The 15,979-nt window shown below is 35.8% G+C and overlaps 1 protein-coding gene and 1 pseudogene across 1 annotated transcript; one reads left to right on the plus strand and one right to left on the minus strand.

Annotated features, from left to right (window-relative positions):
- The first annotated feature begins 7,596 nt into the window (after positions 1 to 7,596).
- LOC143588565 (protein FAR1-RELATED SEQUENCE 11-like) lies at positions 7,597 to 8,734 on the plus strand. The gene is made up of 3 exons (XM_077069536.1): positions 7,597 to 7,686; positions 7,793 to 8,131; positions 8,279 to 8,734. The coding sequence occupies exons 1-3, from the start codon at positions 7,597 to 7,599 to the stop codon at positions 8,732 to 8,734; spliced, it is 885 nt and encodes a 294-aa protein (XP_076925651.1).
- Positions 8,735 to 10,876: 2,142 nt separating this feature from the next.
- LOC143588571 (receptor-like protein EIX2) lies at positions 10,877 to 14,953 on the minus strand (annotated as a pseudogene).
- Positions 14,954 to 15,979: the final 1,026 nt, after the last annotated feature.

The raw sequence follows: 15,979 nt of genomic DNA on the forward strand, positions 1-15,979 counted from the left end.
AAATGCTTTCATCAATCTGTAAAGAAATATAAATTACATTGAAAAATTCTATAATATTACATTTTCATCAATTTGTAATTAACCAAAGGAACAAATATTAGCACATATCTGTGTATAGAACTAATCGTTAACATCATGTGGGAGTGGGAATTGGTTTCAAGATACAAGCAATCTTCGAAAGTCGACATCCAGTCGTCGACCGCCACTTTGCAGATGTCTATCGCCACCGGATAGATATGGCGGTGACCGGAGGAACAACAAGTCACCACAATCGGAGGACTAGCGGCGGAGAGACCTAAAAAAAGTTAGAAGGGATGGAGCTTGAAGTGGCGCTGGTAATGTTTCAGTTTTGAAGAATGGTAGGGTTTGAACATAAAACTTGTTTATAACATGATATCTAATAAATAATTGAAATACATGTATTCAAGTTTTCGGATATTTCGGATATCCGAAATATCCGAAAATTTTCAGACTTACTATCCGAATCCGAATCCGGATATTTTCGGATAATTCGGATTCGTATTTTTAGATATTTTGGATACCAATTCGGATTCGGATATTTTTGAACACCCCTACAAACCACCTTTAGCTAGCCAAACCATAACCAAGCCAACCCAAACCTCACCACAATCCATATATTCAATAACACCACCAGCAATCACCGAAAGTCCCGTCATCTCGGCCATTCCTTTATCCAGTGGGAAGTTCATGAATTCCCCAGTACTGGGATGATAGGATTCAGGCTCTTGATAAATCAAATGAGACGAGAGTGAAACATGAACACCTGATGATCAAGTTCGTGAAAGAACAACAAGACATGAATGATGAGGTGATAAAAGAAAGAAACACTCTAGCTGCTAGGGTTGCTCAGTTGAAGAAAGACAAGGAGGTAGATAGAGCCCTGATTGAGAGTCAACGTCTGTGGATGGAGACTCTTCGAAACCAAATCAACACGCATTGTTGACCAATCACTATTGAATGCTGAGCGTCATGATGAGGTGACGCATCTTGAGTCGAGGGTTTCACGTCTTGAGACGGATCTACCTTTCTCATCAAACCTTGCACAAAATTTGAGGAGAGAGTTAGAGTTAGGTGTTGACAAGATGATGATTGAAGTTGAAGGACTTAACACTCGGGTCCGTATGTTGGAGGGTCAATCCAATTCTTCACGGAACATTGGAACATTGATTGGAGAAAACGCCGACTTGCGAGCTGAAATTGAACGGCTTAGACTCAAAATAGAGCAACATAACCGCTTTACAACTGCTCAAAACACGGTCAATGAAGCTTTCATTAACCGATATCTTGCTTCCGTTGAGGTGATGAAATTGAAAAATGAAGATATTGAAGATCTCAAGAACCGTATCAAAGCAGTTTTCAGAAGCTGGTCTGACTTCGATTATGATTATATGATGATAGCAAAGGGAAAATGAGACAATATGCCTTGCCCGGTCTTGTTGCTAATGCTCGCAATGTTGGTTCTAGGGACGGCGCAAGCTGTAGTAGAGTCAAAGTTGTTGATGTTTCAAGTGGTAGTGGTGTTGGTGGTGGTATTAGTGAAACAGCAATGGTCGTTAGTACAATTGTTGGTTCTAGCATGGTTGAAACCAATGTCGCTTCTCTTGTGACTGCTTAGACCGTTACAGTTTTTGATCCGGATGTTGTATTAACCGGCATTGTGAACAAGGAGGAAGATGAGAATGAGGAGGACAAGGATGAGGAAGATAAGAATGAAGATGATGAGGAGGATAACAATGAGTATCACGATCATCATGAAAGTTTCAACGAACCGCACGGTGGCAGTAATGGTGATGGAAATGGTGATGGTGGTGTTGGTGGCGATAATGGAACGAGTCAAACACATGATGACTCGCCAATGGATGTTGTCGATGATGACCCCGCCAAGAAAATAAAGGATGTTGATGTTTCACTAGAGGAAGAAATTGCCTCTATTATTAACGTTTCTACTTGTGCAGGTACTAAGACTCCAGCTCAAGAGGCTGTTGAGGATGATGGAATAAACTACTCACCGAACCCATACACTCCGGTTCATGGTGAAAGAGCGAATCAAACTCAGGAGCCCGTCGGTAATGGCTCTTCCAGCAACAGCAACAGGTGGCGAATCTTCTCAACCGTCAAGGAGAAGAATGAAGAAAATACACTACATCACCAGAGTTTCCAGTCTCCGAGAACCTCTCTACCCTTATCATGACGACTCCCCAAATGGTACGCTTCCAACAATACATGGGCAATCCGTCGTGCCAATGGGGATTTGACCTATATGCACTACACAGACATGCATACACTGTCTGATCTCGACATGAACTACTTCAGACGGTTCGTGGGTCAAGGTGCAAATGAGAAGAAGTTGAAGGGATAATTTATGAGATTTCTGAGCCGAGAGTGGAAGAACGACTATCCTAATTTCAAACTCAATAAGGGTAAGTCGTAACGTCACCCAACTGAAATTGATCCCATCTCAAGAATGAAAAGAAATGCCTGGAGATACAAGACACACAAAGATAGTAGGCCAATCAACCATGGAGAACAATTCCTGATCAACATCATCTGTTGGGTATTCGACAATACCAGGGAAGTTATCATCCACTGCAAACAGATGCACTTCCTCCGCTTCTTTGATGAGCACGAGATGGCCGCCCTCAACAAAGAAAATCTGTTGAAGTTGTACAATTCTCCATTGGGCACAATCGAATACGTTCGTCGAGACAACACTAACATGATAGTTGAGAAGTTCAACAAGTTCTTTCATTTTCTTGTTGACAATCAACTATATGAAAACAACGAAGGCTTCAACTACGAGACCGACTGAAAACAAAAGCTACCATAACAAATACTAAAGACTAGAGAGAGATTGTAGCGGCCCGTTTTGTTAATTAGTCTTTTGTATTTGTTTACTCTATTTACGATGTATCAAGTTAGCTTGTCGGTTGTATGTTTAGGCCCGAGGTTATCTAATATTGAGCCCATTGGGCAGTGAATAATGAAAGTAAGCATGGCATTGCTTCACCTATAAAAGGTGAAGCATGCACCTGCTAAAACAACATTTTAAAAAATCTCAACCTTATCCTCTCACCAACTCTCTCCATACTCTCTCTTTCTTTCCATTTCTGAAAATAATCCAACACTCGCAAGATCCAAGATTTCGGTTGCTTACAAGTGATTTATGCTAGATAGTAGTGAGACTGATTCAACAACTTGTTGTTTGATCAGTTCTTAGGACCTACACACATTTTCTGAATACATAATCTGTTTCAAAACAACACATACTAACGTGCAACATACATCAACTGGTTAACCACATTACTACCGATCAAAACAACAACATATAGTATTCTCGGCATTTACTAATTATTTTTTTGGTTTATTATTGTTACCATACGAACCTAATCTTGATTAATACCGATCACCCACGTGTCGTGGCGTCAACGCAACGCGGCATGTTTGTAACCTCGTATAAGTTTAAATGTTATGCGTTGGTGTCGCTGAAATGTGATTATACCATGTGACGACACCTTATTGGCCCTTTTATTTTATTTATTTTAAAAAAGATTTGTTTTCTTTTTTGAATTTTATGTTTATGATTTAGTTTTGATACTGTTGATACTGATCGAATTCGCGCCGCATAGACAAGGCTATGTTCAAGCTTTTTTGTTACCGTCACTAGCGCCCAATACATGTTAGTTTGATGTCGCTGTTGATATTGTCGATACTCACTGAATTCGTGTCGGTTTGACGCCGCAACGTGCAAGGGTTCTTTTGTTACCGTCGATACCGTCCAATTCGTGTTGGGCTGCCGCAACATGCATATTTTTTTTTACAATATATGTATTTGTTGTTTATGAGTGTTGACAATTTTTTGTTTGTTTGTTCAGGAGCCGTAACTCGATACCGACGAATCTACATCCACGGTGCAACATACGGGTTTTTTCTGTTAATCTTTGCCACGACCAAATTAACATTGATTTTCTATTGCACGCGCATTTTAATGTTAAATATGTTAATTTGTTATATTTAGATGTGGACGAATTTTTTGTATTTAGTTTTGGTGCTGTAACCCAATACCGAACGAAATCATGCATGTTCGCCGCGACAACACGCTAACTATATTCGTCACATATAACATTCCAACAACACCAACCCAGTGTAATGCAACATTACCTAGTTTGAGATTAAAACTAGCTAGTTACTCGAATTGCGTATATATCACAAAATGCGGCATAATTTGTATAAATCAATTTTTTTTATGCTAGGAAAACGGATGGTATATTTTTGTACACGTCCTAGCTCGAGAGAAAAAATAGATATATAGCTGGTCAAGTCTATATATCCACAAGTCCAAAGATATATTTCTTGTTTCTCTTTGGAAAAATTTTCTTCTGTATTAGTAACATGCATGTAGTCATTTTTCTTTTAGTCAATTTTGTTTTAGTCAAATTCGCACATTTGTAGCCAGATAAAACATACAAGAGACCAGGAATTGTTAAGAGGGAGAAAAAATAATGGAGTTTTTTTTTATTAATATATAGACTTTTATAAAAAAAATAATAAACAAAATCACAAAAAGAAAAAATACTTTTTTAACGGTTGTCGGTGATTAGTTTGTAAAAGTTATTTCATTTATTCATTGTTGAATTCGGTGGCTTGGCACCGATAATCCGTCATAATAGGCAGCCGTTGTGAGTGACTGTCCGTCTCAGGTTCGCTGATGAATTCTCTACCTATGACCGGATTTGCACATACTTTCACCGTTGGAGAGTCTTGAGTGAATTTCGGTGTACTAGTGTAGGTTATTGTTGATTATCAATAAACCCTTTACACATGAAATATTTTCAATATACATTTTGATAATCAAAACCTCATATCGAATAATAGTTTACCTTTACTATTTAATTCAACCATAAATTTATAATATTACATGCGCAAGCATTTATTTAAATAAAACTTAATTCGAATACTAGAAATACTATGTTAAAAACTTAAAAACGTACACAAAATTCATTGACACAAATTCATTGATAATTTGTGATTATTATATTGTCGAGGGGAGAAGGAGGAGCTAGAGGCAGAACCAAACTGGCATAGGATGAGCTGATTAGGTATGACTTGTTAGACTGACTTGCACGTCTTTGAGGACATGGCCGGGAACATGTCCGGGAATGGTTTTTCATAAAGACATAGGATTAACGTTAAGGACTTATAGGGGCTTGTACCATTTTTTCATTCGTTTGTCTTAGGGGCTAGTGGCTTTTGCTTGACACTTTCTTGTCTACCTTTGAAGCAACCAATGTATCGACCTGTGGATAGAGGTATGGTTCACATATATCCCACCCTCTCCAAATCTTACTTGGAGACATGCTATGGGTGACATTCTGTTGAATATGGTTATGGTTGTTATTTATAAATTATAATACTCCTTATGGAAAAATGTCCTTTATATGTCAATAATTTGATGCATAATTGTATGCCGACAAGATGATGCTGAAAGGAAAACAAGACATTGGGCACCACAAAAATGGCTTTATACCAAAAATGCGACTACTTTACGTACTCAAGACGACATAAACATTGTTTTGTTTTGTTTTGTTTTGATTTGTTTTGTTTTGATTTTTCATGATATACTACTCGTAAACAGTAAGTACATGTCTAAATGCACAAATTCGTATTTTCCTCCTTCCCACCTGTTAGGAGCCAGAGATTAGCGAATTAAAGACCAAATCTGTCTTTATAGGTTGTATTCTGCTATAATATTTTCAAACCTGGTAACCACTTTCGTGTTTAAGTATTTTATTAAATTATTTTGATGAGTTATTTGATTCTAAAACAAACAGTTTAGAAAATAACGAACGCGAGCATGTTTTTATCTCAAGTGTCTAACCCGAAATGGACCAAAATCTGTGTTTTTATAAGAAGCGAACCATTACATCGTTTTGATGAAAGGCCCAACGATCCATAAATCAGTGTGTCTATTTCGCACTAACCCTTGAACCCCAACTATGGTGGCGCAAACAACCACAAAGTCATATTAGCCTCGAACAAGCGTGCTCTCTGCACCTTCTAACCTGTAAAAAATCTTATTCATATTTCCTTTTGGTCATAAGTAACCTATAATCATCTAAAATAAATTGATGACACTAAAACTAATAGGGATTTTCTAACATGTTCCCTAAAGGCACATGTAAAAAACATTAATTAGCTGAATAGTCTTGTTGAAATTATAATTTTCTATTAATTGAATTCATCTCTTCATAACTATCATATAACGTTAAAAGTGACGGACGGTTAATCAGGCATCATGTAGTGGCGTTGATAGCCGAAAGACAAGGGTACATGCACCGATCAGCCGGTGGGATGATTGAGTGCTATGTGCCTTATGTCCAAGGCTTGATGCAAAACTACTATCGAGCCGGGGGTCTCACCGAAAGCAGCCTCTCTATCCTTATAGGGTAGAGGTAAGGCTGTCTACATCTTACCCTCCTCAGACCCTACCATAGCTTTGCTATTGGTGGGATATACTGAGTACGATGATGATGATGATGATTTAACATTATATTTTTCCCTTCTAAATCTTTCCTCCATAGATGACTATTAGATAAATTTTTTCCCTCTAAAATTACTATTTCATATCTTCTAATTTCCCACCATTTTATTTATAAGTATTCACTATCAAACAACACATTTTATTACCTTTCTATCTATTTTTTAAGATCAAATAATATAAAGCACTATTATTCTGCAAATGAATGGACGTGTTCTTTTGGATTTGAATGAGCTTCTTATTGAAGAAGATGTCATTGAAGAACTAAATGAAAACAAGAAAAAAAAAATTGTGACGAACCATTCATTGGTCAATGTTTTCTAAGTGAAGAAGAGGCTCTTGTTTTTTATCAAAATTATGCAAAAACGAATGGGTTTTCCGTTCGAAAAGGGAGGTTTGTGAACAAGCAAGAAAGGAGATAGGAAAAGACGGGATTTTTTGTCATCGTGAAGGAAAACTGGAGCCTAAAAAGACTACACAAAAAAGTCAAGAAACAGAGGCTATGCAAGATGTGAATGCAAGGCCCACATGCGCATAACATTAAGAAGAATTAACGAAATTTTTCCGGAAGAATGGCAAGTCACTAAGTTTATTGCGGAGCATAATCATGTTTTGTTGTCTACTCAACAGGTTCGTTTTTTTACCATCTTACCGTACAAATACTTTAGAAGATGAGCAACGTATACTTTTATTAAAAGAAGGGGGCTTTTCCGTTAAACAAATTATGCAGGTGATGGAACTTGAAAAGAATGTGAGACCAGAGAACTTTCTTTTCTTAATAAGGATGTTTATAACTATTTTACCAAAAATCAAATATTATATTCAAAGAATGATACAAGAGAGCTTTTTGAGTAGTGTAAAAATGCTAAAAATGAACATTTTAATTTTCAATATGGATTTACACTAGATGATGAAAATAGGCTAGAGCATATTTTTGGTGTCATGCTCATTATTTTAAACTTTACCAAACATATGGAGATGTTGTGGTATTTGATACTACATACAAGGTGAATTCATATGACATGCTATTTGGCATATTTATGGGTATTGACAATCATGGAAGAACCATATTATTTGGGTGTGCACTTCTCTGTAACGAAAAACGAAAGACATTCGAATGGCTCTTTAAGGTAACTATATTTATGTTTGATTTTTGAAACTTTTTAGTATTAGTATATGACTTAAAATTTCTTAAATTTACTTTACTTTAAGAATTTTACTCTATTGATGAAAAAGTCTCCGAAAACTATATTGACCGATCAAGATTGGATGAAACAAGCAATTGAAACAGAGATGCCTTATACTAAACATGCATTTTGCATATGGCTTATCGCCGGTAAGTTTAGTAGTTGGTTTACTTCGGTATTAAAAAGTGAGTATTCAAGTTGGTGCAGTGAGTTGTACAACTTATATAAGTTAGAGTCGGTTGAAGAAGTTGAGCAACAATGGCCATTAGTAATTGCAAAATTCAATCTCAAAGAGAATAAGCATGTGACATCGTTGTATCAAATTAAAACATTTTGGTTTCCAAGTTATCTTCATGGCTTTTTCTTTGGTGGCATGACAACTACCACCGTATAAATTCGTTTATAAAAATGTTTATATCTTTCCGTATATGTTTAAGAGAGTTTATTAGACAAGTGAGTATAAGTATTTAGTTTGTTTCATTTTTTGTAGTTCAAACATTTTTTTACTAATTTTTTTACTCATAATTTTTTATAGGTTGATTTTGCCATTGAAGATGTTGGGCAGAAACAAATGCATGATAGTGTGTTAGCAAAATATCAAAAGTTACATTTGAAATCATTATCACCGTTGGAAAAGCAAGGTTACCAAGTGTTGACTCCTTATGCATTCAAAAAGTTTCAATATCAGCTTTCTCTAGCGATTCAATATTCGGCTTGTAAAGAAAATGACACAAGTTTTATTGTCAAGCACTACAAAGCGTCTCGATGGCATAAGGTGGTTTGGGATGGTAAGATGGCTGAATGCACTTGTAAAAACTTTGAATTTGTTGGGATACTTGTTCGTCATCTTTTGAGTATTCTTCTCTATACGAGCTGCTTTGAAATTCCTTTTAGTTATTGGCTATCACGATGGAGACGAGAAGAGGCTCAATTCAATAACGTCTCTCAATTACGCCAAGAAGGAACTTGGATATTACATCATCTTTTGTAGAAAACAGTGATCCTATAACTAATGCAATTGAGTTGGTTCAATGCACTGTTATTTCAAAAACAAAGGTACGACCTAAAGCAAAAGCGAATGAAAAGTGGAAAGGAATTAGCGAAACAAGTAAAACATTGTTGACTTTGTAGATCTTATAGTCACAACTTCAGCACATGTCCATAGCGGCATGCTTCTGATGATGCTAATAATTCTCAACATCTGGCTAAAAAGAGAAAACCTGATATGCACAGTGAAGTAGATTGCAACCACATATTTAATTATAAATGTTGAAAATGCATCTTTTTTTTGTTATTATATAATAATGAAATTACTTATTCTTTTTCTTTTTAAACTTTTATATTTTAATATTAAAAAAGTCAATATTAGTTTGAGTTTAAAAAAGTCACTTTTATATTTGAATATCTTTTACATAAATGAATAGAAAAATGGTGGGAGATGAAATAGTAATTTAAGAGGGAAAACAATTATCTAGTAGTCATCAATGAAGGAAAGATTTAAAAGGGAAAACTATAATGTTAAATATGATAGTTATCAAGAGATTAATGCAATTAATAGAAAATTATAATTTTAACAAGAATATTCACTTAATTAATATTCCTTACATTTGCCTTTAGAGGGTCTTTAGAGCACATGTAGAAAATCCCAACCTAATATTCACATGTTCTACATGACCAATTATGGAAAGTGTGGAATGAATTGAAGTTTGCATATATAAGAGACCAAGGGTTCTAGAGGTGTGAAGAAGGCCGTGTAGAAGACACTATAAGAAATGTTATCTTATACAACAAAGCATTAGTGATGACAAAAAGTCGTCAGCATAGGATTGGCTACAATGACGGCATGTCGTTAGCATAGGATGGTGAAATTTTTTTTGTTTTTTGGCTTTTTGGGACGACATGTCGTTGCTACAGGGTATTTTTATTTATTTTACTTTTATTCCGGATTAGTCAATACCTTGAACAACGCCATATGTGCAAGCATGTCCGGAACATGTGTCTCCGACGTAGCTTAATTAAATAAATATCTTTTGTATTAATCTTGAACAACGCCATATGTGCAAGCATGTCCGGAACATGTGTCTCCGACGTAGCTTAATTAAATAAATATCTTTTGTATCATTAATAATGAAAAAAGTGTTGTATGACTCAGCATGTACGTGGTGACAACATTGTGGTCTTAATAGGGTTAAACAAGCCCTAAACCTCAGATAAGGTTAATCAGCACGTTCATCCCCCACCACACTCTGTCTCTCTCTCTCTTTAAATAATTTTTGCCCGAACCCACAATGAAACATTTTCCCCAACCACTTATTTCCACTGCGCGCCATGAGCCACCTTGAGCCACCTCCACCAATTGTGAGCCATGTATGTTAGGTATCAAATAAGTGAAAGGGGTTAACTGTAAATGTTGATTATGGGTTGTAGTGAATAGTCTAATTGTGCAAATATACGGATCGGATGAATGAAAACATAGCTATTGATTTGAAGGTTTAACTCCTCCTGTTTCTTCTTCTACAAATTCGTTAGCTCGATTATCGTTTGTGTCGAAACAATCTCAACCGCAGTGAGCCATATTAGTTAAAAAGTAAATACTCCATCTTTTATTAACAAGCTTACCCCATATTATTGATATTGAAGCGACCCTATATTGATGACATCGGGTCTGTATAGATGTAGTCTATACTGACGATATTACCCTACTTTAGTGATGACATGTCATTAATATTTGAGATAAGCACAATATTAAGTAAATTAGACAATAATCAGGTAACTGATGATTTTCTTTTAAAAGGAAAAATCACTGAAATCTTCTAAACATTGACCCGTGTACTATTTTCTTAATTGGGTGATCTGTCCTCATCATTCTCCCTTACTTGAAAAGAACTATCCGTTGAGTCTTAAGATTCTTTTATTGATGTTTTGTGCAGCTTCACTATTCTCGTAAATCTCTCCACCGCCACTTCTAGTCTCACATTCAAGGTTTTTCTTTCATGTATTCACATTCACAATTATAAAAAAATCTGACTGCTAAATTCTTAAGTTTGGATATTCAGTAGAAAAAATATCGACACTTTGAACAAATAAAATAAATAGTTCTAATACACAGAAATGTTACAGATATCTGGAAAAACCCTGGCTCAACCCACAACAAAATGTTCCAAAGACACTCGAACTCCCGACCTCCCATAAGAAAAGTCATGGGGTTATTATTGGACCAATTAAGTTTGAAATTTCAGATTTATTTATATTCCTTACGTTTCTAAATGTAAATATATATTACATAATTTTACCAGCATTAACACATCTTCTAAACTGTTCATATTTTTAAAGCCATTACCAATGTTCCCTCAGGCTTATCAGTGAATATCAACAAATACTTAGTTTTAAGCTGATATATACCCACTTCTTGCTGATCAATAATCAGATTTATAAATTTTATGAGTCCAGCTGCTAGCTTCTGAAGAGGACTCCTGATGAAAGCCTACAAGTAATTGCAATGAGAAACATAAAGCCAGGCTGCATTCATTCTTGTCAACAGGAGAATCAATCAATAGGAAAACCATGTCTTTAGTTTTGACTACTAACCTTTGGGCTGATCACCGTATATTGTATTGCGATAAATCAAATTGTTGAACTTGATCAATTGAGCTAAAAACTTCATGACTTGGCTCATGCCTTTTAAAGCCTACATGTTACGTACAATCCGCCAGATCAAACTATGAACTCCTATACTTTCCCATAAAGTTTTCTATATTGCAATCCAATACATATGCATGTGGGTTTTTAGGTTGATGTTTTGTCTTTGTTTAGTTTAGATACAAAACAAAGATATTAAATACATCCTTACTGAACTGTTTAGAAATAGATGGCATGAACCTAATTATTTTTCTATAGTTTGAATATTAATTTTGACAGTATAACGTATTTTATAAGCAAAATAAAACAGAAAACTAAATATAGGTGAAGACTTACATGGGAATATGATAAAAATGAAATTTTGAAGCTTGATCCAGATTCCTTTAAGAAAATGATAATAAGTCTTTCTCCATCGTTTGTTAACAATCAATGGGCCAACCACGATCCAAAAACCAATAACCAATCCAATAAGCGTAAATATCACTAGGATCCAATCAATGCCATTAGATTCATCATCTTCCTCGTTAGTTCGACCGGGATCGTTGGCATTTGGTAAACACGCTGGTAGAGGACTCCCACATAGTTTATTTCCAACAAAACTTGACTCGTTGAAGGTTTGAAGTTGAGGGCCTGTTGGGATTCTTCCTACAAGATTGTTGTAAGATACGTTCAAAAAGCTTAAAGAGGTTAACGCTGATAAGCTTGAGGGAAATTTTCCATCAAGATGGTTTAGTGACAGATCTAAAGATTCAAGCTTTCCATTTTTGACGAACGAGTTGGGAATTTGTCCTGTTAAATAATTTTGTGACAGATTCAGGTACCGTAAGCCCAAAAGTGAAACAAGTTCATCAGGAATTGACCCTGAAAACTTGTTATTGGAAAGGTCTATTGTAGTCACCAGGAAAAGAATGTTTTTATATGTAGAAACTCGACCCTTTGTCACCAATGATGCACTGCCTAGAACTTGATTCTGGAAAAGAGTGTCATAAAGAAGAAATTGACTTAATGTTTCACTTCCAGAAATGGCAGTGAAGTTTGTAAAGCATGTTGGTAGGCTCCCAGAAAGAATATTATGAGCAAAATCCATGATCTGTATGGAACTGAGGTGACATATTTCTTCTGGGATATTACCTTCTAGTTTGTTAGAACGAAGACTTAGAAGTTTCAGACTTGTATTGTCTCTTCCTATTGATGCCGGTATTCTTCCCACCAACTCATTTTCTGCTAGCTCAATGATTATCAAGCTCTTGGAGTTCAATAACGACACGGGTAAGTTCCCGGATAGTTTGTTATTACGCAAATCCAACGATAATAGGGAAGACAAATTTCCTAGAGAGGATGGTATCGTACCCAAAAACTGGTTTTTCTCGAAGTTTAAAATGGCCAAGAATTCCAAGTGCATCCAACAATCTGAGATAACACCTGACATGCTATTGTTTGCGAGATTAAGAACTCTTAACTGACGCGGCTCTTGTATGCCAAAACACAAGAACTGTTCTATAGATCCTGAGAGATCATTGGACGAAAGATCTAGGAAATCTAAGTCAGGTCTATTGAAATGACCAGGTAACACACCATGAAAACGGTTGAAACTTAAATCTAGTACTGCACCCGGTGCAAGAAAACTAACATTTCCCAACTTCCCTTGAATGTTGTTGTGGGACATGTTCAATAATGTTACACTAGAGAATGTAGTCCAAATCCAATTAGGGATGGTGTCTGATATGTTTGTGTTGGCCAAATCTATTTCTGCTAAGCTTGTTTGTGACTGAATCCATAAAGGAAATTGAGGGCCTAAACCGCATGAACCTATTCTTAACACTATGAGCTGGAAAGGGGGGACCCAGTTTTTATCATTTAACTTAAACACTAACTTGTTGTCCCCAATCCACAAAGTTGTTAAGGATGTTAAATTGGATAAATGTTTTTCAGTCACAATTCCTGTTAACGAATTATGATGAACAGTTAAAAAAACTAGTTCCTCGAGTCGCCCAATGCTTTCAGGAAGACTTCCATTCAAATTGTTATACGATAGATCCAAGAAATTCAATGATGACAAACCACCAATGGTATTTGGGATAGAACCTGTCAGTTGATTTATATTCATTTGGAATGTTTTCAAGAGAGACAGATTTCCTACAGAATCAGGAATGGTCCCTGTTATTTTATTATAAGCAAGATCAATGCTTCCAAGATTCTTCAATCTACCTAGTTTTTCAGGAAGTTGGCCAACCACATAATTTCCCCTTAAGGCTAATAATTCTAGTCTAGGTGACCCACATTCACAAAATCTTTCTAGAAGTTCCGACACATTTCCGTAGAAGTTGTTAGATTGCAGATCAAGGGTAACCAAATTGCAAAGATTACTTAAAGATTTTGGTATCTCCTCAACAATTTGGTTATTCGACATGTCGAGATGCACAATCAGAGACAAGTTTTGTAAGTTGCCAAGAATTGGAGCAGATATATTGCAGTTACTAACATCTAGAAAACGAATATTCCTTAAGCTAGACAATTCATTCAGTAACGAAGAAGAATTCAGAAAAGCGTTGCCTGAAACACTAAGAGTCCTTAAAGAAGGCATGCTATGGAAACCATTGTCAGTTCCGGGACTTAGACCACCAATGAAGCAACCAGTAAGATCTAATGAAACTAAGTTATGTAGACTGTAAATCCAGCTAGGCAACAAACTATCAGGGAATAAGTTGAAGGAAAGATCCAGTACATTAAGGAATGTAAAACTAACTGAACTTGGATTACCAGGAAGTCTAATCAACCCGCATGAAGAAAAGTGTATTTCTAGCAAAGAAGGGAGTTTGCTTATAACCTGAAACCAGTCTGAAGCTCCTGATAGGTCGATGCCACTCATATTCAGGTGTTGCAACTCTTTAAGATCATTTAGCCATTTCAAACTTTTTGAATGCATACCACTAGATATGAGATCGCCATGAAGATCAAGAACACGTAGTGTTGATAGATTTCCAAGTTGATATGGGATTTCCCCACTGAATTGTGATTTTGAGATGTTAAGATATCTTAGGTTCTGGAAAGAACCAAGGAAGGCTGGAATCTGGATCGATCCAAAATCGTTGCAGCTTATGTCGAAATGCGTGAGTTGTGATAACTTGGTCACCGAAGGACTTATGGTTCCTCCTAACATTTGTTTGGATGCTTCTTCTAATTCTTCAACGGTGTCATAAGAACCATGACAATGACCGTGAATGCTATCGTCGGGTCCTCGAAGACGAATGTCTTGGACATGACCAGTCAAATTGTTGCAGACCACACCGGACCAACTGCAACAGTCTTTGCCTACCCAAGAAGATAGACGGTTTGCTTGATCGATGAGATTGTTCTTGAGCTGAATAAGCACCAGTCGCTCACTTGGTATGCATAGTATAGGAGGATCTGAGTTTTGATTACATGAACACAGGCTGCAGAGTGATGAAACAAAGAGAAACCAAAGGCATGATGAAGAAGATAAGGTAACAAGTGTATGAACCTTCATTTGTGGTTACGATGAATGCAAAAAGGTTTAAGTTTGGTTTGCTATTCTATAAGGATACCATTTAAGTTTGGTTTGCTATTTTATAAGGATACCATTTAATGATTACACGAATTGTCAAACCTCCGTACAACATAGAAAGCTTCTTTGGTGTGAAATGAAAACAAGTAAAATTACGGTTATGAGAGGTTCGGTTAATATTTCTAAACTTCGAAAAAAATCTATAACTAAAAACTTTCATATTGCTAAAATAAAAATTAATTCGATTAAAATTCATATTGGACCACTCGAGATATTTTGTTGTGTGCATAGTAATAGCACCAATTATTTTGGCTAGTACGTACACTTTTTGGGAGTGCCCAGCCACTAGGACCAGCCACCGACCGGCTTTTATGATTAAAATCGATCGTCATGTTATGTCATAATAGTTTTTCAAATATTATCACGTTTTTTTAGATTGGTTATTCTTTTATACATTTAACTTCTTAGTGTTTATAAAATATATTGTAACTAAAAATCCAGTAAAAAGTAATTAATGGAATTAAGTTACCAATTATGCTTTGTTATATCCTATAGAGGTGAATATGTTGTTTCATTTCTGGGCCACCTTTTAAACTCGTTTGTTATGAAAATGGTTCATATAGAAAACCAAAACATTAATTGAACAACATAAGTAAAGAGCGTAGTGTTATAAGAAGATACAAACACAATTATTTATAGTACTTTTAATGAACCCACCTAACATTCACTCAGTGGCCCCCACTATATTTGTTTCAGCCGAGAGAGAAAATTGTTTTATCTCTAACGTGGGGGAAAGGATCACCAATATTCGTTGCAAGTTGGAAAGGATCATCAATGTCATCTGGCGAATCTAGGTACTCCTCACTACTTGCATAGAAGAGCGTTTGATGATATGAACACTGAACATTTTTTTTCTCTTATAAACCTTTTAATCGTGAAATCTTAATTAAATAATGTGTATGTATACAAGATTATTTTAGTTATTGTTTTAAGTTATTTAATTTGAGAAGGGTGGTCAAAGAGTTGGAATGAAGGTTATTAACCTAATAGGAAGATGCTCAGCTCCGCACA

This window comes from Bidens hawaiensis, unplaced genomic scaffold (assembly GCF_021521415.1).
Source record: "Bidens hawaiensis isolate Kalapana, Puna unplaced genomic scaffold, B.hawaiensis_p1.1 tig00036464_1, whole genome shotgun sequence".
Taxonomy (NCBI): Eukaryota; Viridiplantae; Streptophyta; class Magnoliopsida; order Asterales; family Asteraceae; genus Bidens; species Bidens hawaiensis.

What these genes read in the sequence shown, in the direction of transcription:
- LOC143588565 (XM_077069536.1), top strand. Translation starts at nt 7,597, where the DNA reads ATGGGTATTGACAATCATGGAAGAACCATATTATTTGGGTGTGCACTT. An exon ending in CATTCGAATGGCTCTTTAAG is followed by an intron (nt 7,687 to 7,792) that starts GTAACTATATTT and finishes TTGATGAAAAAG; the next exon opens with TCTCCGAAAACTATATTGAC. An exon ending in GTGGCATGACAACTACCACC is followed by an intron (nt 8,132 to 8,278) that starts GTATAAATTCGT and finishes AATTTTTTATAG; the next exon opens with GTTGATTTTGCCATTGAAGA.